We start from the raw sequence: 27,819 nt of genomic DNA, 5'->3' as shown, positions 1-27,819 counted from the left end.
AAATTACATTTCTAATCTTTATATTTATTGATAAGTATCATTTTTTAAATATTTAAAATCTCATCTCCAAAGAAGTACGGAACAGCACTTCCAAGCACTATATAAAATTGCCCTGCGTAACACCTTCACTACATCTTCCTTTTTATACAATACGATCCCTTTTTTTCTCTCTTGTTTGCATGGGAAGATTTGCCATCGCCAAAGCCAAGACTTCAATGCTCAGGTAACGTTAATTATACATTAAACTTTATCTATTTTTTGTTTAAATATTCTATAGCGTTCTGTTTTGTGTCAGGGAAGCTAAGCGATCATTTGAGCGTCCGTTAAGCAAACTTGCCAGTGTCGATCGGGAGACCATCGCGATGTGTCGGAAGTCGTTGTCGAAGGGTAATGACATAAAGGATTCATGGTCCTGGGTTCCGCATCCAAGGAGCGGGATATATTTCCCTGAAGGCCACGAATGGGTGATGAGAGACGTTCCGGAGGGAGCGGCGTCGTTGGACCAGACATATTGGCTTAGGAATGTCGACGGTGTCGATAAACCAGAGCCATCTGATCGTGAATATTTTCCTAGTGACCACCACTATTCCCATGCAAATATTTGAGAGAAAAATAACAGCAATGGAGTAAACATTAATAGACTTAAACAAAGTGTAGGATCTTTAAGGGATTTTAAATAAATATTTTGTCACATCTATTTTCACCGGTCCTAAATTTATATAAAATTAAAACAATTTTACATTGTTTAATAGGATCATATCCCATATATATATATAATGTTTAAAATAAACATGAACTAAATTACTTATTTACTAATCGAGTGGTCATTCATAAAATATATTAATATTTTTATAATTTAAAAAATTAAAATTATCAAATATTAATTGAACAATTACCAAAAAGAAAGTAAACAATGAAGCATCAGCTCGTGTCATCTTTGAATAATTGAAACGCAGCATATGCCTAACACTGTGTCCTTCTATACATAAAAAGAACTCCTGCATGAGTATATGGGCCTAATCCTGGTCTGAATCCGGCCTCGGCCGATTTGCAGTTCTGTAGACAGATGGAGTCTCTTGTATCGGAGCAACTCTAGATAACCTCCTCATCACGACCACCATTATCCTCGGGACTGCTTGTCGAGGATAAAAGTTCGATTAGCTCCATCCTGTACTCGAGGCCTCTAAGGTAGTGTCCCAATAGCTTACACCTTCAGAGAAGAAATGAGAACATCAGAAGTAACATTTTCCATTTGAATGATTTGCTTGAGTGACTGAAGCTTATTCACAGTTTAAACACGCAGAACAGCTCTCGGATCTATGATCCATTTTATTAATGGCGGGAGGTTAATTTCATATCAAGTGTGTATTGGGGAGGTCAGGGAAGATGGATTAGATAAAGAGGGAATGCCGATGCCTTTTCTTTATCGAATAGGATTCTCAACATTTTTTAGTGTCCGGCAAAGGAGATGCGGCATCGAGCATGTTGGTGTAATGAGCAATAAAAGCATATTTTAGATGGACTAACCAGAAGAGAACACAAGCAAGATAGTCTCGTGTTAGCAAAATGGTGGGCTGCAACTGAAGTGAAGCATTCTCAACAAGTTCAGTACAATCTTCACTCACGACATTATTTAACGCTCCAGTTGCTGGGTTCCCTGAAAAAGGAGGGACCTTGTAATGCATCGTTGGAGAAAGGGTAGCAAGGAGTTCATGGACTACAGAGTATACTGCTTCTCTCGCTTCAAGGGATGTTGGTTCGGAAAGCTCAGCTACCTGAAATTCATGTTGGTAATTTATTAGCCAAAAAAGTATCGAATTTAACTGAAGTTCATTGCTAAATAATAGGTTTCAGTAAATAAATTTGCTGTAAAAAGTTTTTTTGATCAAGGGAAACCTTATATGGCTCTAGTGATCTTAAGTAGTCAAGTAAATCGTTCTTTTCTTCCCCATCAGTTTGTTGCATTTGCAGAGCAGCATTTTTCCTCTTGATTTCACGAAGTTCCTTCAATCGAGCAAAAGGAAATATGAGCATGTATCCCACCAAAATACAGATATGGAAATGTTTCTGTTGATTGATGAACAAATTTGATCGGATTGACATGTATAACAAGCTAACTTATTATATGTAGCTTTTCTCGCATCTTGTTAGTGCTTCACACCGATGCAAACTATTATGTGTTTACGATTATTCAAACCCACACATAAAACATAAAGGAAACGTCTCCATCCACTCAATATTTTGAGCTAAACAATTCAATGATTCAAAGAGAAAAAAGAAAAAGGCCAATGAAAAGAAGCACCTTAAAACAAACCTTTTTCATGAAAGTTAGACGAGACCGCAAAAGGAGAATATATTTATGAGTTACAGGGGACACATCACCCATGCCTTGATATTCGATATCTCCAAATTCGTCTTCAGCGGTTTTCTCAGATTCAGATGACAAATCATCTTTCCCAGGAAACCCATTTGTTTTTGTACCGTCCAACAACGTTTCTTGTAAATGAAAGTTCGATTTTTCTGAAGTTTGATTTCCCAATTGTCCATCGCAACAAAGGTTTCGTTCGAGGCAAAGCCTATATTCAGCATTCCTTAATGTATAACTGCAATTCAAGAAGAATAAATATTTTTCATGTTATGCCTCCAGCATCATAGCTAGTCCGCATGTCTCATAGTAAATCAAACATTTAAACCTATGTCTGAAAGAATGTCTGATCCATGCGACAGACACGGATATTATGATGAAAATGAAGAGTCAGAGCACCTAAAATTGAAACCATCATGGACTTAAAGCCCTTACCCAAGGTTTCAACCTGTTGGCAAACAACTGGAGTATATAACAAATTATCAGTGGCACATATCATTTAGAATAAGAGTATACCCTGTCATCATAGAAGAAACCAATAACTTGGAGAGAGGATCCTGCAATGTCTCGATTAAAACTTGAAACCTATCAGATGGAAGTAAACCCAACATGTCCGAAATAGTCCTTTTCATGGCATCTACAGTTGATGGGGGGACATCTTTTTGGAAAAGGCTGTTATCCAATGGTTCTATCTCTTGTATCAGATTGATGATGGTCGATTTCTGAGAGAAAACGGTAACACTCAATTTCTAGATCATTACAAGAAAATCTCTTTGAAAATAGTAGATATATGCATGAATTTGAAAACTAGAAACGAACATTGCCTAATCTTTGTCAATTCTTGAAAACACCAGGGTTTATCACAGAAGAAAAACAGCTTAGAGCATCCATGTGGCAACGCTTGTCGACTCAAAGAAATTGCTTTGCATACCGGGGTTTAATCGAGCTTAGCTAAAGCTATGAGAAACTAGAGTTGAAGCTTGACTACAACTTCAAGACTCGAAACTTGAGATTCATCTAGTTTTAGTTTTAAAGTTTGAGCTTAGTTTGAGATAAAATCATGTTACTCAAGCTCACTCAAATTTGTTTACCTAGAAAAAAATGAGCTCGATCAATACTTGAATTCAGCTAACTGAATAAGTCGATCTGACCAGGCTGAATTCAAGTTTTTCTTTTCAAGTCAAATCCAATTAGCTTGGGGTAACGTGTGTCTCGTAGATACCCGTTAAGCCAAACTATAGTTCAAGATGAGGCTTTTATTCTTTTCAGACCACATTTTCAAGAGAAAATTTAGAAGGACGTAATTGCAAATCAAATTAGCAAAACATAGTTTAAATTTAGCCATCACCCCATCTCTATACAATTAATATATGACCATGAAATAAAAAATAACTTAAATCATTGTGATGTTACATTACATCGATTACTGTTGTCTAGAGAAACGCTGTTTTCTTCCATATATGTAAGAACTAAAGAAACTGAAATTTGCCGCCATAATTTCGCACAATTTCCCGAATTTTCTCATCAACCAATCAAAAGATAAATCTTTAAGTATTAAAAACAATTCCACCAACGTATAACTGATTTTAGTGGATGAGTTTCTCAACAAGAATTTTTTGCATATACAAAAACTCAAACTTGAAATATTATTTAAATAATATCAAGTTGTATACACACCTACTTTAGTGAGTGAGTTTTGAGATACTCTTACAATTTTACTCTTACTTTTTTTTAAAGTTGGATTTATTATCATCTTTACGGTTTGTGGTTGTTTGATTGTTAGTGATTTATCATTGTTTAGATGTTGTACTGGTCCTTTCCTACTAAACTTTTACGAGGACAAACTACATTGATGATCACTTAAGTTTTAATACTTTTTCATTTTAGTCATTGGCTTTCTAAAATATTTATTATACAATTAATACATTTTTAATTCGTTTTCATTACGCTCATTGCTATTAGATAGTGTTAATAAAAGCTTATATGACACGTTACAGACTTCTTCCCAAAAACATCCCTATGATTTCAAATATAAAACAAGTGCCTAAACTACAACACTTTTTACGTATAGGCGCTTAAAGTATTTTTTTGAATGATTCTGGTGCCTAACGCAATAAATATTACCACTTTAGGTACCCGAACCATTAACGGATTTAAATTTTTCTGTTAAGTAACACGTGTCACAATATGGTAATCTTTAAATTTATTTTTTTTATAAAAATATTAAAAATGTTATTATATTTATAAAAAACCATAATTTCTCTTAAACTACAAAAAAAAACCATAATCCCTAAAATCCCCAAATCTTAAACATAGTTCGTCATTGTCGCACTTTCTGCCCATGACCATCGTCGCTGACGTGGTCATTGTCATCCTCCTAGTCATAAACCGCCGTAGATGTCCCTGATTGTCCATCAAAATCTCATGGGATCGCTATTTTCGTCATAGTGTTCGCGAGGTATAAAACGTCGATTCGCTGTCGATTGGTCAATGTTTCAAAGGGGTTTTGGTCGTCAGGGCGAGGTGAGGTCGGGTGGAACTTCACCAACGGCAAAGGACGACGATCAATGCGGTTTTAGGGGTTAAAATTAAGGTTTTCAAAGTTTTGGAGTTATTTCAAAATTTTTGTGTTTTTTTTTAAAAAAATTAAAATTATCTTATTGTGACACGTGACACTTAATAGAGGAAATTAACGCTGTTAGACATTGAGATCATTCAAAAAATAGTTTAGATACTTATTCATGAAATAAACCATAGTTTGGACACTTATTTTAGAATTAAGCATTACTAATTCAACTACTCGACTGCGGAACCATATAGAATTAAACGAAATTGAGCCCTATAATCTAAGCTGAAGTACAACATGGTGTTTAGTCCAACTCTACCATGAATGGTTAAGAGTTAAAGACATTTTTTGCTGTTTACTCGTCATTCACTCAGTTAAGGCAAATAAATTTTGAAATTTCAAAGGCTTAATCTATATTGCATTGCAATAAGTTCAATCTCTTTTCAATTTCGTAACTTATTTTTCCAGGTTGTTGAGTAATCAATAACATGAATATCAAGAAAATATTATTGCTTCATCTTCTGTTCATAGCTCATACAACACTTATATAATACTCACTTACAACCGTCTAACTACTTAGCTAACAACTAACAATCATCAGTTATAACAAACTATAACTGCTTACACATCATTACACTGCAGCTGCACATATACTTTAGCAGCTCAACTACACTCAATATTCTCCCTACTTTTACATTCTCCGCCAAGAAACGATTGAACACAAACCTTTGCTCGAAACAACACAAACCTTTGCTCGAAACACTTCAAATTGTTAGTTAGACCATCTGCTACTTGATGACTGCCTGGAACATAATAGACCACAACTTGCTGAGCAGCAACCTTCTCTCTAACAAAGTGAACATTTAGCTCAACATGCTCAGTCTTAGCATGATACACTGGATTCACAGGATTCACAGTAACAACCACTGTACTATTATTATCACACCATATGACCGATGTTTTGGACTGAAGAATCCCCATATCCGTGAGCAGGGCACTTATCCAAGTTGTTTCAGCGGTAACATCAGCTACACTCCTATACTCAGCCTCCATGGTTAACCCAGAGACAACCTTCTGTTTCTTAGAGCTCCACATGACCAAGTTTTCGCCAACAAAAACACAATTGCCTGAAATAAACTTTCGATCATCTGTATTGCCAGCCCAATTTGCATCTGCAAAGGCCACGACATGCAGCCCTACCACAGACGGTGTTATAACTAATCCATGATTAAGTGTGCCAACCAAATATCTTAAAATACGCTTGACTGCTACCAAATGGCCACGCCTAGGTGCATGCATATATTGCGCCACCTTGTTGACACTAAACGAGATATCAGGACGTGTGTGGCAGACATACAGAAGCGCTCCCACTATTTGCGATACTCATATGCATCAGCCAACAAATCCCCAGCATCATCTTGTGTATGCCTCGATGTAACTAGCATAGGCGTAGAGGCAGCTCCTGCATTATGCATATTGGTCTTCATCAACAACTCCATGATGAACTTTCGTTGACTAAGGACCAATGTTTCACCAACACGACAACCTCAATCCCAATAAAGTAGTTTAGTTCTCCAAGATCTTTTAGCGCAAACTCTGCTAGCAAAAGCTTTACAATCTCTTCAATCTGCTTGTTTGATTCTCCTGTAATTATTATATCATCTACATAAACAAGCATGCATACATAACTGCTATGAACACATTTAACAAACAAAGAGGTGTCTGCTTTGGATTCCTTGAATCCAATACTGACTAAGCACTGCTTTAACTTGTTGTGCCAGCTCCGAGGTGCCTGCCTCAGGCCATACAACGCTTTTTGGAGCTTGCACACTAGTGATACACCATCAGCAGTTCTTTGTTCAAACCCAGGCGGTTGCTGCATATATACATCTTCACTCAACTCTCCATGTAGGAAGGCATTGTTTACATCAATTTGTCGTAGTTGCCACCCCTTGGTCACTACTAGAGCCAAAACGACATTCACCGTGGTAAATTTGACCATTGGACTGAATGTCTCAGTAAAATCGTGACCTGGAAATTGAGAATACCCTTTGGCTACAAGGCGAGCCTTATACCGATCGATAGAGCCATCAGGGTCCTTCTTCAGTTTGAAAAGCCACTTACACCCTACTGCTGATCGTCCCTCAGGCAGGGGAACGAGAGACCATGTGTCATTCTTTTGCAAAGCTTCAAGCTCAGCGTACACAACGTTCGTCCAATGGGGTGATTGAAGAGCTTCATGAACATTAGCAGGCTCTATAATAGCATAGACAGCCGAGTATACTTTAGGTTTATAGATTCCATGCTTACTTCTGGTCATCATGGGATGACAACTTACCACTGTCCCTTCATCACCTTGCTCACTAAGCTCCACAAGACTTTGTGCACTGGGTTCTCCACCACTTTGTCCACCAAGCTGGTCATGACTGTGTCTACTAAGCTTACCATCATCTTCACTGCTAGATTGCTCACTGTGCTCACTCATGTTTGCTGTCTCGTAATTTTCTATAGCAGCATCACTGGTAGTAGCAACATGACTTCCCACACTCAACGATGGGTTCGAGCATTCTTTTATATTGAGAGGCGCACCTCCTGCCACTTCAGTTCCAACGTCACGTGGCTCAAAATTACTTGTAGCACTTAATTCCCAACATCAGTGACGATCTCAATGGCACCATATTTTGATGCAGCAACCTTTGGTGTTGTGCGAGATGTTGTACCACCTGCAAAAGGAAATACTGATTCATCAAATACAACATGCCGAGATATGTAATTTTTTCCATTCTCGGCTAGACACATGTAGCCCTTGTGTTGGGGACTATAACCGAGAAACGTGCATGGCTTAGACCTAAACTCCATTTTATGTTGTTGAAAAGCTCGCAGGCGTGGAAAACACTTGCAACCAAAGATTCTCATGAATCTATAATTTGGTTTCCTTCCCCACAACTTCTCGAGTGGAGACACCCCATTCAGAACATGTGTTGGAAGTCGATTAATTAGATACACTGCACTAACAACAATATAGTACCAATATTGTAAAGGCATAACAGTCTGTGCTAGAAGAACCAGTGCAAGCTCTACAATATGTCGATGCTTCCTCTCAACCACTCCATTCTGCTCGGATGTATGTGGGCAAGCTACTCGATGTGATATCCCATCCTTGATTAAGATTGACGAGAGGCTTCGATACTCACCACTCCAGTCACTCTGTACAACTTTAATGGTGACACCAAACTGAGTTAGCACCATCTGCTGAAACAGCTTGAAGACGTATATGACTTGTGACCGATCCTTCAGAAAATACACCCAAGAGTGTCTAGAATACGCATCAACAAATGACAAGTAATACCGAAAACCATTAGACACAACATTTGATGGACCCCAAATATCAATAAATACCAGCTCAAAGGGTAAACTATACAACGTAGAAGAGTTTGAGAATGGAAGTTTATGACTTTTTCCAACACAACAAGCTTCACAGACTTTATTCATTTCTTTGGAAACTTTTACACCAATTGTTTTACATACATTTACAATGGTATTATAGGTAGCATGACCTAGTCGTCGATGCCACAAAGTAAACTCATCGACTGCAATAGTTGAATTGGTTAAGGCATTACCACAAGCACCTGACCATTGTTTTTCTGAGAAGACATACAACCCTCCTTCAACACGACCACGCAACAACACTTCTTTTGTGTTGACATCACGAACACAACACCCTCGATCATAGAACTCAAAAATACACCATTGTCCCTAGCAAACTTGGACACCGAGAGAAGGTTCTGTGTTATGCTAGGCACATGCAGTAAATCGTTTAATAGTAAAGATCTAGATTGTGTCATTAACGTTCCATCACCAACCATATTAACACGTAGGGAGACACCATTACCAACAGTTAGCTTACTTGGGCCACCATGCTCTGGTCTACGAGTTATGTTACCAGAATTGGGCGTCACGTGATGAGTGGCTCCAGAATCCACCACCCACTGTTCTTGTGTAGACCCAGCGGATGAATAAGCTTGAGGGAAATTTTCTGAGGTTAGCTGACTGCGAGTCCCATTCAAACAACAATCACACCCAGTGCAACCAGCCTTGTAGCATTGTTAGCATTGGCAGTGTCTTCTGTATACTGATAACGACCAATATTGGTGTTAACGATATGAAAATGTTCATCGAACCGGTGCCAACACCTGTCAATAAGGTGCCCAGGCTTCCCACACAACTGGCATTACATCCGTGTTCGACCACGACCTCGACCGCCTCGCCCACCAGTCATTCCACTAGAATACGAGAAATGCTGTGAGCGATGGCCATACGAGTTAGAGCTTGTTTTAATAGTATCTGACCCCCGAGCTGTGTGAGCACTTGCCATTACTAATTCTTCTTGAGCTGAAAACCCAGCCAACTGTGTTTCAGCATCAATCAAGATCCTGCTTACCTTTTCTAGAGAGATGGAGTCTCCACTGGTAGTTATTACTGCCATGAAAGGTTGATATTCTTTAGGCAACCCTTTTAATATGCTCGCAATGTGACCAATCGTGGGAACAACACTTCCACAAGATGCTAGAGCATCACAAGTTTCTTTAACCCAAGCCAGGTAAGCACGTATGTATCTTCACCTTTCTTGAGAGACTTTAGTTTACAGTGAAGGTTCATCACTGCTGTGGATGACCTTGTGGCAAATATTTGCAGTATTGTATTCCAGACTTCAGATGCAGTCTCTGCTCCTACAAATTGAGAGAGTAAGTGCGGGCTTATAGTCGACAACAACCATGATGCTAACGCACTATCCTGGGCTATGAAATCTTCATAGGCTTCATTTGACACTAGTGAACCGTCCTCAGCAGTCAAGAACTCCGATGGAGGCTTCATCGCACCAGTAAGTAGTCGTTCAAGTCGATGGCTCCTTACTGTGAGAAGCACTTGCTGTTTCCAAAGCAGGAAATTTGCTTCAACAAGTACAACGTTGATCTTCTTATTTGTGAACATCTTGATGTGGCTTGAAAGGAGAGAATTATCACTAGCAGCCATAGAACTGAGATCTAACAAACTCAGCAGTTACTCTTGCAGCAGAAGCATATCCTCCAGATCTTGTGGCGATTGATACCATGTTGAGTAATCAACAACATGAATATCAAGAAAATATTATTGCTTCATCTTCTGTTCATAGCTCATACAACACTTATATAATACTCACTTACAACCGTCTAACTACTTAGCTAACAACTAACAATCATCAGTTATAACAAACTATAACTGCTTACACATCATCACACTGCACCTGCACATATACTCCAACAGCTCAATTACACTCAATACAAGTTACTCGTCATTCGTCAAATTCTTCCTAGAAATTTCAATTTTCAACAATGGAGGAAGCTTCGACCTATATTTCACTGCAAAGTGCAAAGACCATTAACGAAACGATGCTTTTCAAAATTTTCTATATAAACTTTAAAAACCATGCAAATAATTCACCAAAGCAAAGAAAAAATGGCTAATCTCCAAGTCTTCTTCTTCGTTTACCTGCTCGCAGCGCTAGCCACCTTGCATGGCTCCTCCGCCGTCGAGTACACCGTCACCAACGAGGTCCCCATGACTCCCGGAGGCACTGTATTCGACAACGAGCTCGGCATCGAGTACACGATGTATCAAATGGATTCAGCCTCGCAGTTCATCTGGAACCTTTTCCGCAGCCCGACTCGGCTTCCAGAAAGAATGTTCAAAGCGTTGGCCACTTGGCCTATTCATAGTCGATAACCTGGATCCGAGAGCAATCGCCGTCACCAGCAACGATAAGATCAACGTCAGCGCTAAATCGATGGAAAGTCTAACCGGCGAACAACTGAAACGGAGCTTCAACGGGTTGCTTTACCACGAGATGGCTCACGTATGGCAGTGGAACGGGAATGGGCAACAGGGGGACGACCATCTCGGGGGCTTGATCGAAGGGATAACGGATTTCGTACGGCTGAAGGCCGATTACGTTCCCGATGGGCGGCCTCGACGGGGGGATGGCGAGCATTGGTACAAGGGGTACGCCGTTACGGCCTGGTTTTTGGACTATTGTGAGGGCCTGGGCGGAGCTTAACGGGAAGCTCAGAGATGGGCACAATCCCGATTCCTTTTTCCAGATTTTTGGCAAGATTGTTGATCAGTTGTGGACTGACTACAAGAATCAGCCAACAAATTAAACACGTCTTTGTAGAGGGAATGACAATTAATAATTAATTACTTATGAATAAGCTCTACCTCTCTATTTGCACTTGACTACATGATTGAATAAAGGATGATTATATTTAGGGGCAAACTATAACAATGGCAACTTAATTGTTTATTCTTTTCATTTTGATCATCAATATTTCAATTTTATCAATAAAATCACTTAGTTATTTAATTGTAGTCAAATAAATCACTTGTTGTTAATATTAAATGGAGGATCTGGCACGACTGTTAAAAATATATAATTATACATTTAATCCTTAGTATTTATATGTTTTATTAATTTGATTATATTTTAATTCAATTTAATAAATTTACCATCTAATCAGATTGTGACTCGTGTTACTACATAATTGAATGGAAAATAAATTGAAACAATAAAATCAATAAAGAGAATTTGAATATGTAAATGATGCAACTTAATATGTGAAAAACTATACAGTTGCAATAGACGTAGCTCAAATCTAGCACAATAAAATTTGAATGATGTTCGGTCAATTGATCTACTCAAAATCATATCGAACGTGCATATAATCATGAGTTATAACTAAAAAAACATAAATAAAATGGAAAGGACCTTTCAAAAACAAAGGAATTGAGAAGAAGAAGAAAAGAATGAAGTGACTTATTAGTATGATCTGCATTGATTTGTTTACTTGTGTCCCTCACCGGGACTCGGACCGGACTTGTCAACTCCAATGGCTCCAACTCCATCGTATTCGTGTCCTACAGTTGAACCGGATTTCCCGACTCCAACAGCCCGAACGTTATCGTACCCTTGTCCAACACCCGAACCAGATTTCTCAGCATTGTTGTATCTACGTCCGACGCCCGGACTCGGCCGTGACGACATCTTTTTGCTGCCATTATAGGACTGCAGCTCCGAATCCTTCAACCCCCTTGCCCCTGTTTCAGAAAACAACAGAGAGACAAGAAGAAGAAGAACAACAAAAATGAACAATTTTATGCCCATTTTCCCAATGTGATTCACAGCTAGAAAAAGAAAACAATGACGTTAGGCAGTAACAAGGCGTGGTTGGATTCTATTTATAGCATTTGAAACGCAGATGCGATTTGGGATTGATGGTGGGCTTTGTTTGACTAAAACAGAGACAGTGACAATTTGTGTAATGATAGAATTGAGCTTAGGTTCAATGGCAGCCAGGAAGCCTGGAAAGCAAGTTCATGGGGAAGATGAGATTTTGACAAAATGCGAATGAAAAGTAAGCCAAGTTTGGTCTTCAACAACGACAGGCATGGGAAGTAAATAGGCAGAATGCAATGCAGACTCTGTTCTGTTCTGTTGTGCTCTGAAAATTCAAATATATTACACATCAATTACGTGCTCTCGCCTTCCACATCATACGGCCCACAATTGGCAAATTATCACTACGGTTAGCACGATATGAATATGAATGATCTCACTGCACTCGTTATTGCCAACGTGATCTTTGAGTGCCGCGTAATCTGACTAGGGATGGCAATAGGATGGGTTGACGGATTTGAATTTAATTATATGTTATGATAATAAGATTCGACTTTATTCTTACTTGAATTTAATTTTTTCACTTACCTTGAAAATAAAATAAAAATTTAATCTAGCTTGATTTAACATAATTAGGGGACTAAAGATCAAATTGTACCAGAAAATGAGAGGCTATAATCTAATTCACCTAGTTTCAAAACTAAGAAATCTTAAGAATCCAAAAAATTACGAGACAAGACATGATTAATCTAGTTATAAAACTAAGAGGGGCCTAGAAAGTCATTAAACGCAAAATTTTAAAGAGAAGTCATCTCCCATATTACACAACTCATCCTTTACTTAACAACAAAGTATTATTTATTTCGAAAGTTGCTGATTGGTGATTATTTCACTATTAAACCTTCTACCTATCACAATTAGAAAATGAGTACAAAAATTGGACTTATGCTCAACGGTCATAGGGTACAACATTAAATGAAGCTTCAAAATTTCCATGCAGGATTATAATTTGGGGGCACAACTTGGTCTATGAAAATGATGATGTCAATTATCAAATATGCAACAGATCTTACTTAATTCTCAACATTTACTATCGGTCCACTTCCATAGACAATCTACAAGTTCATTATTATTATTATTATTATCAAAGTTAAAGTTAAGGTGATTATAAAGTAGTATCTGCTCTAAATACTCTCAAGCATTTGACAATGAACGCTCAAATACCCTGCTGCCAGGGGCAGACCCAGGGGTAGCTCGGGCAACCCCTCAAATTGTGAGATTTCAATATTTTTACATATATATTTTGTAATTTTTAGATAGAATCTCCATATTTCAGTTAAATTCTCATAGAAAAAAATTTTGTGCAACAAAATTGTCTACTTAGTGTTAATTTTTTCTAATTTTTTTAATTAATACAAGTGTCACCCTTAATATTGTGCAACCCCTAAAAAAATTTATAAGAATTTTTTTGTGCAACCCCTGAATTTTTGTCCTGGGTCCGCCCCTGCCTGCTGCAGTCCCTGATGCTCGGACCCTGACTTCAAAAACAACAACAATTCTATTAACCACTGAGGTAAGTTGGTTGGACAGACAATTTAAGGTTAAAATCACAATAACACATATTTGAATATATTATATTTGGAATTAATCATACAAAATAATCGAATTAATAATTTGTAGGATAAAACTATTTATTTTGTCACCAACTTATTCCAATGTTTCTACTTTAGTCACACAACTATTTTTTATATTCAATTGTTTTCTAGGTCCCTCTTAATATTAAAACTTCACAAATTAGGTCTTGGTCACTACCTAATTTGTAAGTTCGGCTACATTTTAGGTTTTTTACGTTTTGAAATTAGGTAAATTAAGTATTGATTCTCTAACTATTTTGGGTTAATTTGCTTTTTAGGTCCCTCTTAATTTGGTGAAATGACATGCTCCGTCATTTAGTTTGAATACTTTTTAAATCCCTATCAATTTTAAACTTAAATAAATTAGAACATGACATTTTAATTTTTAAATGGATTTCTTGATAATTAGAACAAGACATGCATTTTAGGTCTCTAAAATTACATCGTGACCCTAATATTCTACCCCCTAGTGTTTAAGGATTTGAAACCTCGACACTTACCAATTATACCAAATATTAGTAATATGTAAAGTTACGAGACCTGGACTCAGGAGGATCTTTTGATGGTATCACCATTGATTGAAAATCACTATTGGCTTTGAATTGCTTTCTGAAAATGACTCGGAATGAATTTTTTTCCGTTTTAGATGAAGAATGACATTGCGTGGAAGTTAAACCAATGTAGGATTACATCCTTTCAAATGAAAAGAAATCCCAATCACTTTTTTTTATTAAACTAAGTTGATTTTAAAGTAGTATGTATTCTAAATACTCTAAATCATTTCACACTAACGTTCATTCACTCCTGATGCAGTCGGTGGTGCTCAAACCCGAAACCTCTAAGAATATCAACTATTTCTTTAACAACTGAAGTAATTTGATTCTTGTCAATCACTTTAATTTGAATTGCAAAGGGCTTTATTCACAATTTTCGCTTTTACTTGTATATAGGGATGACAATATGTCATATCATATCAGGTCAGATTTTTGTTTTATTTGAATTCGATTCGAGAATTATATCATTCACTCAATTCTTAACCCTACTTGGATTTAGAGGAGTTTCACTCTATCTGAAATCCGGCTCGAATTTTAGGATAAAAACTCGACCCGAATATCTTTAACAATTATCTTTAAACATATAAACATAAGTTATACTATTATTCTCGAGTTGGATATTTTTCATCCTAAGTTTAACCTCGGATGAAAATTTATTCGATTAAGACCATGAAGTATACATGATACAAACTATTGATTTTATGCCGATTTTGGAGATTTCCCTGTTTTGGTGATTAAATTCAAAAATCATTTTCAACGACTTTACCAAACAATTTATATCCAATAAAGTTGAATACCACAAGCAAAAGAAATCGAAATTTGAGCCAATTGGAATGAGAAATGGGAGAGTAAATTAGCTTGTGGGATGCATCTAAATGAGGAGAGAGTTTTAGAGTCATGGAAAATTAGGTTTGGATGCAATTCATAAACAGTATGATGTAATTGATCCCAATTTGTATAGTGTTCTGTAATTAAGATCCAATATTTGATTTAGATACATACATAATTTTATGTTAGGAGCGAATTTATAAAATTTTAAGAAATAAAAACAGATTTTTAATTTAAAATATATATAAAAAAACTTTTAAGAGGATGACTACGCCCATCTACTCCCCTCAAGCCATCCCCGCTTTGATCCGCTAACCGTCATATCATCTTGCTTGCTCCTTTGTAGTTGATGGGTAATCCGTTTGGATGTGTTTTGAATTTTGCCTTGTTTTTATTCCTTTTTCACAGCTCTGAATCTCTTACTTGAGATGAGTGGACGAGAACGCAAAAAACGACGACCTGTAACTGTAAGCAAGCCAAGCTGATCCGAGTTCTAGTCGTAAAAAGCTCGAGTTTGAACTAGATTCCACGTTAATTAAACTTAAATAAAAGAAAAAGACGACACAATCACTCTATGCCACAAGTGACATCTATTCTAAAGACTCAACCATTTAATAGCTCAAATACTCAGTAATTTCTTATACTCGAATCTGTGACTCTTTTAGAAATAACAATTGTTCTTTCCTTTAACGTAACTTGGTTCGTGTTTTTGTTCATCTATCTCTCTATTTCCCTTTTTCGTAAGCTTTGATCTCCCCATATTAATCGAACGAATAATGGTTCATTCAAAATTTCCAATCCCAATTCTCTTAACCCTAGCATTTCTCACACCTTGTCTTTTGAATCCAAACTCTTCCATGTAATCCTTCACTTCTTTCCTAATCATTTCCTTCATCGCCGCCAATATCTCTTGTGGAAGTGCTGTCATCGCCGACTCGCTCTCGTGCTTTTCTTCTGATAATTTCAATTCGTCATCTTTCGACGAGTTATCATTGTTCAACTCGATAGATTCGTTCCAAGAGCGTCCAGAGTAAGCTTCGTAGAAACGCAGGAGTACCGAGTCGGCTCATCGCTTACGTCGGAACACGACGAACTCCCGGGACTGTTATTGTTGTTGTTACAATTCGTTGTTCTCCGTGATTTAGCCGATCTTTTCTCCGATTCTCTTTGTGAATCGGAATCATCGGAAGTCAATTTACGCTTAAGGTTGAGTTCCAATGATTTTTAATGGCGTTGTCCGTACGCCCGTTAAGAAGCCTAGCGATGGTGGCCCATTTGTTCCCGTACGAGGCGTGCGCCTTCCTTGTGATACTGTCGTCCTCCGCCGTGAAGGCACGGTGCTCAACTTCTGGCGAAAGCTGATTGCACCACCCCAGGCGGCACGATTTTCCTGAACGACCGGGATCCACGTCGAAATCACCGTGCTGTTTCTGGCACCATACTGCTGTACCAACTTCCTCAACGACTCATCCTCCTCGAGGCTCCATGGTTCCCGGACCCTATCGACATCCTGATCCATTAACAACAGTATATTAAAATCCCGGAGGCGATTTTCGTCGGTTTGTTTCTGTGAGGCGCCGGAGCTGCTCTTAATTGTCTGCATTTGTAAATCAAGTAGAAGGAAATGTTTACAAACGGAATGGGTAAACCGGTTAAGTTAACTTACAGGGCGGGTAAAACGATACAGGTAATAACCGTTAATTGAACTGGTATGGACCAGTAATGGTTGAAAGCTACAACTGTATAAAGTTTCCCAATAAATCCTCTAGTGGTAATTTAGGGATTCAAACTGTTATTTTCCTAATTTGACTCAAGACAGTTATGGAAATTACTGATATGGAAATGATAGTTGTGGCGCTGGTAACTGGTAAGTGAGTAAATCGCGAGGATTTTAGGAGAAATGTGTGAGATTTTCAGCACTTAATTTTCAATTTCGTTTTGTCCTTGTTAGTTGGGATAGTTAAGGTTGTGGAAAATGATTTATATAAATATTTTTATTATTAAATAAGAGTCTAAATTTTGTTAGGATAGTTTGAAATTTATATATATAATTTTAATTTAAAATTCAATTTGTACACATTTAGTGTATACAAGTGATGATGAAGGGTTATGGTGGTTAGTAATGGTCTATTTATTTTGGTCTGGATGTAAGTCACAATAAGAGATTTAAAAACGATTGTTAATAGCGATTCACTCCTTAAATGGACCAAAATTATTGGAGATCTGTCAATTATCAGTAATAGAGAGTGTAATTGTTAATATATAAATTTAGGGCAAATTATAAATTTGGTAACTTAACTTTCATATAATTCATATTTGACTCACCGTACTTTTAAAATTTTCAATTTGCTCACTCAACTTTATGGATTGAACTTTTTTTTGTCACTCCACCATTATATCACTAACAGCTCGTTGATGTGAAATATTTTATTATTAAACATGCCACATCGGATTTTCACGTAATAATAATAATAAGGGTAAATTACAAATTTGATAACTGAACTTTCATACGATTCTTATTTTACTCATCGTACTTTCAAAATTTTCAATTTGCTCACTCAACTTTATATATTGAGTTTTTGGCCGAGTGAGCCGGAGTCAGACAAATGGACGCGGGGTTGCCGAAAAACATGTTCGAATTGCTTACCCAACGACTGACGACGAAGGCAACACCGATGAGAGGGAAAATAGACTAGGTTTTCGTGGGAAAGAGGAGATGACTTTAGCAGTGGCGGCGGTGAGAGGAACGGAGGCTCGGGTGGTCGAAAATCGATGAAAACCAATGGGAAGACTTGGTTTTCCCGATGAACCTTCACGATTCCTATACAATGAATAAAGGGGAGCTTTGATGATCGACCACCATGGTTTTAGTCGCAGTGACCTGACACTCACACCAGTACTAGCAGTGATAGTCACCGTCCAACAGCGAAAAGATCAACGACGGGTCATCGAACGATTTCCTATGATTTTACAATGAACGAAAGACTTTCGTCAACAGTGAAGGGTAGGGCTTCGATCGGGAGGAGACACATGTGCTGCTGGAGGTGGCAGTGCGAGCCACCGTTAGCCGGAGATGGGTTCAACGATGTGGGCAGTGGTGAATGATCCTTAGCGATGAGAAACTTACCAGCATAATGATCGAGAAACTTAATCTATAAAGTTGAGTGAGTAAAATATGAATTATATGAAAGTTCAATTATCAAATTTGTTATTTACCTTTTTATTTTTCTGACCTGTCATAGCAGTGATTAAAAAATTATTTCTCTAAGCCACGTCATAACAGCGTGAGAAGTTTAATGGCAGAGTGACAAAAAAAGCTCAATCTATCAAGTTGAGTGAGCAAATTGAAAATTTTGAAAGTATGGTGAGTAAAATAGGAATCATATGAAAATTCAGTTATTAAATATATAATTTACCCATAAATTTAAGTTTGCTACTGATTTTTGAATAATATAACGATAATATAGTAATGATAAAAGCTACCTGCTATCCAGCTTGCATCTACAAGCTGCGTTAATATTATGCAAACAAGTTCACAACTGGATCATTTAGCTTCGAATTTCCAACCAAACCACATCTTTTGAAGTAATAGCGATCATCATCGAAGACATATAGGTTTTTTTTACCGAAATATGACTCATATACCTAATAATTACATGTCAGACATATTCTCCTAATATTATCGATCTAACATCTTTTCTAACAAAGTACAGATCGCCATTCCGCGCCTTCGTGGATTCTGTCCGAGCTGGTACCATGCCAAGAAAGGTGCGGATGATTGGTTCTGTTCGAGCTGACGCCACGTAAGGAAAAATGTGGATTACCAACCGCGCCTTTGCGGATTTTTAACACGTACTTAAGTCGCGGATCATTATCCGTTCCTTTTTTTAATACCCCAACCGTCAACCTCCCACATTTATGGGAACCTGTCTACCCCCTCCTTCTTCTTATAAATACCATCCCCAAACACAACCTCCAAACCACACTGAAATCTCAAATTCTCTCATTCTTCCGAGTATCAATCTTACTATTAAGAAGGTAAAATACTTTTATTGTATTATAATGAACCAATAATTTATTATTTTATTAAATTTTATTATACAATTTTTTAATTAATTTTCACAGTTATAAAATGGAAGGCGATTTGCTACATTTAGATGAAAATCATATCTCGAGGTATTTTACCGATACAATAACAATTTTAAATTCTATTGTAATTTTAATTATTGTTAATGTTTTTTTATTTAATTTTTAGTATTAGTTTATATTTTAATTTCTATAATATTTATTAAATTAGGAGAAATATTATATATTAGATCCATTCATTCGTAACCTTAAGTTAGAGATACCTACTCGTGTATGGCCGTATTTAGTCGAGGCTGAATTTAGTTACGTAGAAAAATATGAAGGCACTATAACCTTGAATCCAACCTTATTTCTACATTGGTTGAGAGGTGGAGATCAGAGACACACACATTCCATCTTCCGTGTTGAGAGTGCACAATTACGCTGGAGGATGTTGCCATACATTTGGGGCTTTCAGTAGATGGAGATGTGATTTATGGGGTGACAGATTGTGACTGACATTCCTTGTGCGAGGAGTATATTGGAGGTGTCACGCCTAATTTCAATGGTGGTCGAATACCATTAAATTGGTTGGATACAACTTTCCAACATTTGAGTCGCGATGCCTCCGAGGAGCAGATTAAAATGTATGTATGGGCTTGCATATTACAGCTCATAGGAGGGATCCTAATGCTCAACAAATCGTGCAACCAAATTCATTGTATGTGGTTGCATTACCTTGCAGATTTTCATCATGCTGACACACTCAGTTGGGACTCCGCAATTTTGACATTTATATATAGGGAAATGTGTCAAGCTACTGCCTATTAAAAAAATTCTATCGACGGATGTCTCATTCTTCTCCAGTCTTGGACGTGGTATCACATGCACTTTTTATGTCCGGTGGTGAAAAACCCGTTGATCTTCCCGTTATTATTGAGGTAATTTCAATATTGATTTCATATATAAATAATTTTGTTGAGTATATAATAAAAATAATTTCATTTAATAGGTGATCAAGTGCAAGAAAATATCATCGAGATTTACCTAATGAATTGGAAGAAATTAGGCTACTAATTGATTAGAAGGTTGATACAGATGTATGTATTTAAATATTATTATATACTCATTGATCAGAAGGCTAACCAAATGCCCAACAGTGACTAAAATAAGAGATTTACAATTATCATAGCCAAATTCGAACAACATCAAAAATACACAATACATTAAATCAGTGACTAAAAATGGAATAATAAAAACATATCCTGCTTAAGTATAAATAACATTAAAGTACAATGACCTCAACATAAATATATACATACACATTCTTAAAGGCTAATAAGGACTAAATTGCAACATTCATAAAATAAGTGTTCAAAATAAAAAGAAATAAAATGTTCATTAATGACCAAAATTAAATATTACATAAATCAGAAGGACACTAAATAGGGTTTACCCACACGCTAAAATGCTTGACTAGTCCCCTTCTAAACGACGTCATTTCTTATGGGATATAAACGCCTGAACACAAGGCTTATCCCTTCTCATTTCTCATTTGTTTCGGTTTGAAAACCAGAGGGAAAAGAGAGAGTTAAGAACTCTCTCAACTTCCCTCATCGGAGAGAGAGAGCCACGGTGGAGCCCGCGACGGCGTACAACGACGCACAGTGGTGCACGACGATCGCAGGAAGCCAAAAGGACCCATCTTATCCTCCCTAACCCGAGACTAAACTTCCCTTACCCTAAAACCAACCCAAACACCCTAGATCTAGGATGTACCTTTCGAAAAAGAAGAAACTCCGGCGACCTTCGGGCTTCCCGATGCTCCTCCGACCAAGGTACGAGTTCTCTCATCTTCTCTCTTTTCCTTGTTTTTTCTTTTGATTTCTTTCATTTTTTTCCTGTTCGAGGCTTTTTTTCAACCCCCGAATTTCTCTCAAATCTCCATTCTCTCTCAAACCCACGAATGCCTTGATATCTTCTTTACCCTCTACTTTTTTGTTTCTTCTGTGATTGATGATTGTTGATGGATTTGAGTGATAGATAGACAACCCCTTCAGTGAAATAATGTCCCTCGATAGGTTATCATATCCTAGATTTCTAGGATAAGATTTTATTTGATTTTTGTCTGCTTTCTGATTGATTTTGGGGTCACTGTTTGGACAAGTTTGTCGACGGAAGCAACATAAGCGGTCGACGGGGGAAGGCTCTGCTTAAGCGACGACTAGTAAGTTGAAGAGTTGGCGCGTAAAGCTCACGAGCCTGAAGGAGCTGAGGAGTCGGCGGCGACTGCTGAGCTGAAGAGTGATGAAAACCCTAATCTATTTAGGGTTACCATCTTGGGCCAGTTCGGGTCAGACCTTAGTTGGGTCGGGTTAATTCGAACTTGGGTCTCTGGATGCTGGACTTGTGCCTGTAGTTGGGCTCTGGGTGAGATGGTTGTAATGGGTTGGGTTGAATTATATGTTGGGCTTCGGGTGGTGGGTTATATGGGTCTGATCTTGAATGTTGGGCCAACTTGTAATGAGCTTGAATTAGTGTAATGGGTTGGCCTACATAATGTAATTAAATAATATTAATAAAAATAATAATTAATAATAATAATAAAGTATTAATATATATATTAATACTTTTTATAAACCCGGACAAAAACGGGTGTCTACACCTTCCTCGCAAGTGATCCATTAATCTGCAAGGCGGAAACAAAACAATGTTAAACTCAAATAGCCAAATGTAGATTCGTGTAATATGAATTCACACATGCATCATGTAACACCCCAATTTAGGGGCTAAATTTAAGAAATTATAAATTGGTGGATTTAATTGATATTTTGAAAGAAACGGTGGATTAAATTGTAAGATTTCAAAGTTGGCAGACCGTTTTAAGAAGTACATAAAGTTCAGTGACTAAACTCATGGTTTACCCATTTTTCTTTACGCATGAATTATAACATCTTCCCCGATTGTTTTTATGCAGAATTTCCAGTTTTCCTTATCCAACAACCCTCCTTTCAACTCCGATCTACCCGCCGTCCGACCTCCGATCGATGAGCCGAAACCTCCATCGTGTTCGTTGTCAACCGAGGAACAAAACCCCTCAAACCTTTCATCGTGAATCGTCACCGTTCGTCGTTAATTTCAGTTGGAAGTACCGTCGGTAATAACTCGATTTTAGTTGGTTTTTCATCGATTCACGACGATCGGGTCATCCGTTTACGACACCTCCCGCACCATCGTGTTCCTTGTTCCGTTCCGAGTCTGCCGGTGTCATCCTTGGTCTCCGTCGACGGCGGCGCGTGAGGAGGTGAAGCGGTCAAAGTTTTCGATTCGTTGAAATCAAACTCTCCGCCGTTCAAAAATTTGAACCGAGCTTTGTAAGTATCTCGAAATCGCTTAAAATAATTTTTAGGAATTTTTCCAGGAATTTTCCGATATCAGGACACTGTTCACGCGCCCCCACGCGCCACCATTGCGCGTGGGAAAGGCAAAAGTGACCGATTTTTGAGCTGTTTTGACCAGTTTGACCGGTCACAACCCGACCCGACCCGTTGACCGTTGACCGGCGTTGACCACTGTTGACCAAAACTTTGACCGACTTTGACCGGGCATTAAACGACCTTTGTTTTTGACCGCGTATACCTATCCTGACATTTTTCGACGTTCCAAATCCGATTCCGCAATCCGTTTTTCGAAATTCATACCCGAAGGCCTTGAAATTACCGGTCAAACCCGTTGACTTTGATTTTGACCGAAAATTCCAAATTTCTGAAAAGTCATATTTTATGCTTTCGACGTCCTGAATCCGAATCTGAAGTCTGTTTCGCCAAATTCGAACCCGGTAAGCTGTATTTCACTGATTTATCACCCGATTCGATCCGTTTATCGCAATTAAGCTCCGTTTCTGATATAATTTATGTTGATATGTATCTGAGGAATTATTAGAAGTTGAATTGAAGTTCAAAGGCGTTCGAATGGAATTTTTATGGTCGATCAGTATTGCACGGAAATCGAGGTAATACTTTACTACCTCTTTATGCTTTATAGAACATATTGGTATTGGTAAATGCATGAATGGAAATGTTTGGTCTCATATGTGTAATTAATGAAGATCTACACTAGATACGAATACGGTAGAAAGTAGATAACTGAATATGGCTCAGATGACTATTATAAGAAATTGGAGGACAGTTGGAATTAAATTACAAGTTCTGGAATTAAGTGATAAAAGAATCAACCATGGATTGTAGATTATAATTTATCTCATTAAAGGTACTTAGATGATAAATTATGAGAATATTTCGATTAGGTAAAATTACGAAATTACCCTTATGTTGGAAAATGACAAGAATTGTATCTGGAAGTTGATTAATAAATCTGAAAAGAATTATTGATATGCTAAAACTATTGATGTGCATAAGAAATGTTAGTTTTACTTGGAAATTATGGATAACCGATTTTTAACCCTAAAAAGGTTTATGCTAGATACTAGAAGTCTTTTAAGGAATCATTTCAAGATCAAAGAATGTTCGAGGAAGCAATTAATCATAGGATCTCTATATTATATTATTTTCGTTAAGAGCTAATATCGAAATTATCTGATTAAGAAATTACGAAAATACCCTTGTGAGGTAAAATAGTCAGAGTTCACCCTGAAGGAGAAAGCACTTTGAGGATTTGTACTTAACTCGATTAAGTACAAATTTAATTATTAATATTCTGTCTTTGTAAAGAAAAATTCATAATATTGCATTTGTAAAATTCGAGAAGGCACTTGACCCGAAAATATCCGAGTTATGAGTAAATACCTGAAGAACAATTTATCGGAGGGTGCTCTTTTATCAGAATTGTTCGAACGGACTGGAATAGATGATAAATTGGAATTAAATAATAAGACCGGATGGAGGAAAAAGATTGAAATACCGTAGATCTGTAAAATGACCAAAATACCCCTGTAATGGAAATGGCCCAAGAATATCACCAAGCTCAGGAATGATGGATATCCTTGAGCTCTGTTATGATTGGAATAAAACTGAAAACCAAAATGACCAAAATACCCTTATGGTCTATATTAAGTAAATGTCTTGGATTAATTAAGGAATCCAAGTAAGCATAGGTATTGGACTACCTTTAAAGGTAATGGAAAATAATTTAAGTGAGTAGATTAACCCTAAAGCTATGTCAATACCTGAATGACATAGATATTCCTGGAACATGTGTTCGTCTTCTCAAGTTTGGCTCGATGATAAATTTTGGAAGTATTCAGCTCAGCTCTAGATCGTATTCAGTACTAAGAATTGGACGTTTGTTCGACAAATCAACCACGAATACCAAATTGAATGGAATGGAAGTACAACATGTATCTGAAATTCAGGAACGTTTGAATTACTCTGGAAAATCTTGAAGTAACTGGAATGGACATGACTGCTAAATGAATTAGATAACCTCAATGACTGAGGATTTAATAAGTGATTTGGATAAGTCTGGAAACTCTGATGAGTTTACGTAGTGTACAATTACAATGGGTTATGAACAAATTAATCAAGTACGTCAGCATTTCATGATATTGTGGAAGCGTGGAAATGAAATAAAGACATTTGAAGATTTATTCATCGATGATTTCGAAAATGGTCTACGGATAAGAATTTGTGGTATTAAAGAATAAATACCCTAGAAGGAAAATGAATTGACCAGTCGACATAGATTGTTAAGGTTCTGAATCTTCGTTCTCAAGTTGTTTGATTATCCGATCAATTGACATGGATGTAAATGATTCTGAATACCCTTCTGATTACGTACAACTTCTGAAAACTGTCCGAATAAGATAATATCCTGATAATTCACATTCTGAATAACTGATGATTCTGTCAGTTAATGAACTCTTCCAATAGTGATTCTAAATTCCAACATTCTATCGACATACTGAAGAACTGTGTTTCTCTGCCTGATACAGTACCTCTAAATAATACATGTAAACTCTGGTGTGTTCCCTAATTACATGAATATTTTATCTGATTTCAAATTTGAATTCTGTTATGATACCTGACCTGGATTCTGATATGATATTGACATGGATTCTGATCTGATAAATAATCTGGATTCTGATATGATACTTGACTTGAATTATGTTTTGATTTTTGATATATCCGTTTACGGACGAAACATGTTTTATTGGGGGGTATTGTTGGAGGAAGATTACTTGGAGGCTCCTCGGTTGTGTGCTCAGGGCTTTACTTACTAGTTCCTCGGCTGTGTGCTCAGGGCCTTACTGGACGTGACGGGGTTGTATGATTCTGGGGAACCTACACATTTTGTTCGTGACGGATGGGGGTATATATATATATATATATATATATATATTTTAAAAAGATCTGAAAAGTTACATGGTTTTTGAGAACACACTAGAAAACCTATTCTGATCTCCTGAACTCAGTCATCCGAAATATTTCTCTGAAATGAAAGCTCATTGTCCACTACCACCTGAAATATCAGTAGGATCTCTGCTCAGCATAAAAATCTGTAAATGTTCAGAAACAATAAGGAAATATATATTTATCTGTATCTGCACATTCATCAGCATCATCTGGTAGTTCTGTATTATTGAGCTTTCCAAAACTCACTCTATTACTCACCTTTTCAGGTTAAAAGAATTATACCAGTACATCTATCGACTTCAGTAAGGGAGTTCGTCCGGCGTTGTTGCAGAGTATGATACATGTGATTAGGGGAAATGTAATTGTATTTTGATTTATATACGAGTTTGGAAATCTGTTTTATTTTTAAATAGTGAAAACTGATTTTATAAGTTTACATGTTCTGATAAAAAGTTTTAAATTTTCCGCTATTTTTACAGTGGGTCGCTCCGGTGGTCCTAATGTGACTTCCCGGATCGGATCGGATCGGGCTACCCGTATCGGTCTGGGGGTTACACATCAAGGAGCACACATATATAAAAAGAATTATAACCCAAGCAACCAATCAACATCCAACTCTACAGTACAATGGCACAAGCGTAATTAAAGAAACAGTCAATTAGAAAGAACAAATGCTTTACAGTCGTATTAATCGAACAACAAGAGTTCACCCCAAAGGTATTTTAGATTGATACTTCAATTGCCTTTTGCTTCCATTAAGGCACAGTTTAACTTTTATAAGCTACACTACAAGCTATTAGCTATAATAAAAAACTGACCTGGATAAATACCTGAGCATTCCTTTATCCAAATCCAAGTGAGGTGCAAACAAAACAATATTTGACTTACATGGCCAAATGCAGGTTCACGTAATACAATTCATGCGTGCATTTAGAAGCATCCATACATAAGAAAAGAACAGAGTAATAAACGATGCCTAACTTCGTAGCACAATGAATGAAGTGTATACCGGAAACCTTAATTAGAGAAACAGATGATTAGAAAGAATGAATTATCGAGTCATATTAATTCAGACAACAAAAGTCAATCCCAAAGGTATAATTAAAAACCTGGATAAATCCCTGAAAATAAAAAACATCAATCAAGCTCATCTATCATCAATAATTAACACCCAAATATCCCCGATTCAACACTATAAGCCCTGGCATAATCAGCAATGAATCATATAACCACATCCAGATGAAAAATTCAATAGTATCAGAATTGAATGATGCAAGAGTAATGGAAAACATGATACAACAGAAGGATTTGCGTATATAAATGATAAACATAAGAGGCTGGTAAAAGTACCCTCAAACGATCAGAGAGAATGGAGGGAGTGATGAGCTTGTATTTAGGAGCTTCGGCGAGAAGCTTGTCATAAGGAGCTTGGTCGAACAGCACCATGTTGTTCACCTTCTCCTTCTGCTTTCCCTTGCCCCACTTCTGTTAATACCCCAAAAAGGGAAACCCACATCATGTCTAACTCTAAAAGTGCATAAAATCAAAACACATTTGTTTGATGGTAGCGAAAAGAAATTGACCTTCTTCTGCTTGCCACCTCCAGACTTTGCAGGCTTGGATGATGGAGGAGGGGCTTTGTCTTTCTTTGGGGCCTGCAAAAACAAAAACGAGATAGTATCAAATCTCAAACAAATTTGGATTTTATTTTATGGGGAAAAAGGACTGCAAACGGGGATTGCATTGAAAAACGAAGAGCGACAGATAAACAAACCATTGAAGGATATGATGAGGCGGTTTTGGTTATGGGTGGCCGTGGGAGTGAGAACGCATCGAGGAAGGTGAAAGGGAGGGGGATTCAGAATACTTGTGGAGTTGCGTAAAACATCTTCGCCCACATAATACCCCCAATAATGTTGGGTTGGGTTGGGTTTGGGCCTGTAAAATTACGAAAAAGTCTAATTAAAACAATATTAACATTGAGTGAGGATCATGAAGGAATGCATCAAATAGCTTAGCCATGGACAGAATATGGTGGTTCTGCGGTGCGGCGCCTAAAAAACAGCTAATATACGGCGTGATCGGTTAAATAAGTGACCGGTTAAAATTTAGACCGGTTATGTTATATTATTTAACCGGAAATATTATAAAGTACAATAACATACTAGGTAGCGCTTATATAATGTAATAGGTAGCGCTTATATTTACCTATTTTATAAGTAAACC

General features: G+C 37.2%; 4 protein-coding genes and 1 pseudogene across 4 annotated transcripts; 2 read left to right on the top strand and 3 right to left on the bottom strand.

Moving 5' to 3' along the window:
* Window positions 1–144: 144 nt before the first annotated feature.
* Window positions 145–13,286, top strand: LOC120186449. Its single transcript, XM_039190369.1, has 3 exons — window positions 145–223; window positions 296–619; window positions 13,267–13,286. Exons 1-2 carry the CDS (start codon window positions 180–182, stop codon window positions 603–605), a joined length of 354 nt encoding a protein of 117 aa, XP_039046300.1. The 5' UTR covers window positions 145–179; the 3' UTR covers window positions 606–619; window positions 13,267–13,286.
* On the bottom strand, window positions 1,093–6,230 carry LOC120186456. Its single transcript, XM_039190371.1, has 6 exons — window positions 5,658–6,230; window positions 2,882–3,114; window positions 2,315–2,603; window positions 1,897–2,004; window positions 1,528–1,775; window positions 1,093–1,210 (listed from the first exon to the last, which is right to left on the bottom strand). Exons 1-6 carry the CDS (start codon window positions 6,228–6,230, stop codon window positions 1,093–1,095), a joined length of 1,569 nt encoding a protein of 522 aa, XP_039046302.1.
* On the top strand, window positions 10,428–11,025 carry LOC120186455. The gene is made up of 2 exons (XM_039190370.1): window positions 10,428–10,542; window positions 10,631–11,025. Exons 1-2 carry the CDS (start codon window positions 10,428–10,430, stop codon window positions 11,023–11,025), a joined length of 510 nt encoding a protein of 169 aa, XP_039046301.1.
* A 2,652-nt stretch (window positions 13,287–15,938) lies between the features above and the next one.
* On the bottom strand, window positions 15,939–16,676 carry LOC120186515 (annotated as a pseudogene).
* Window positions 16,677–26,146: 9,470 nt separating this feature from the next.
* Window positions 26,147–27,476, bottom strand: LOC120186491 (40S ribosomal protein S25-3-like). The gene is made up of 3 exons (XM_039190395.1): window positions 27,368–27,476; window positions 27,177–27,248; window positions 26,147–27,078 (listed from the first exon to the last, which is right to left on the bottom strand). The coding sequence occupies exons 1-3, from the start codon at window positions 27,368–27,370 to the stop codon at window positions 26,851–26,853; spliced, it is 303 nt and encodes a 100-aa protein (XP_039046326.1). The 5' UTR covers window positions 27,371–27,476; the 3' UTR covers window positions 26,147–26,850.
* Window positions 27,477–27,819: the final 343 nt, after the last annotated feature.

Source organism: Hibiscus syriacus, unplaced genomic scaffold (genome assembly GCF_006381635.1).
Source record: "Hibiscus syriacus cultivar Baekdansim isolate YM2019G1 unplaced genomic scaffold, ASM638163v2 tig00113548_pilon, whole genome shotgun sequence".
In the NCBI taxonomy this organism is placed as follows: Eukaryota; Viridiplantae; Streptophyta; class Magnoliopsida; order Malvales; family Malvaceae; genus Hibiscus; species Hibiscus syriacus.
The sequence above is the reverse complement of the archived record's forward strand: the minus strand, read 5'-3'. Positions and strand labels throughout refer to the sequence as shown.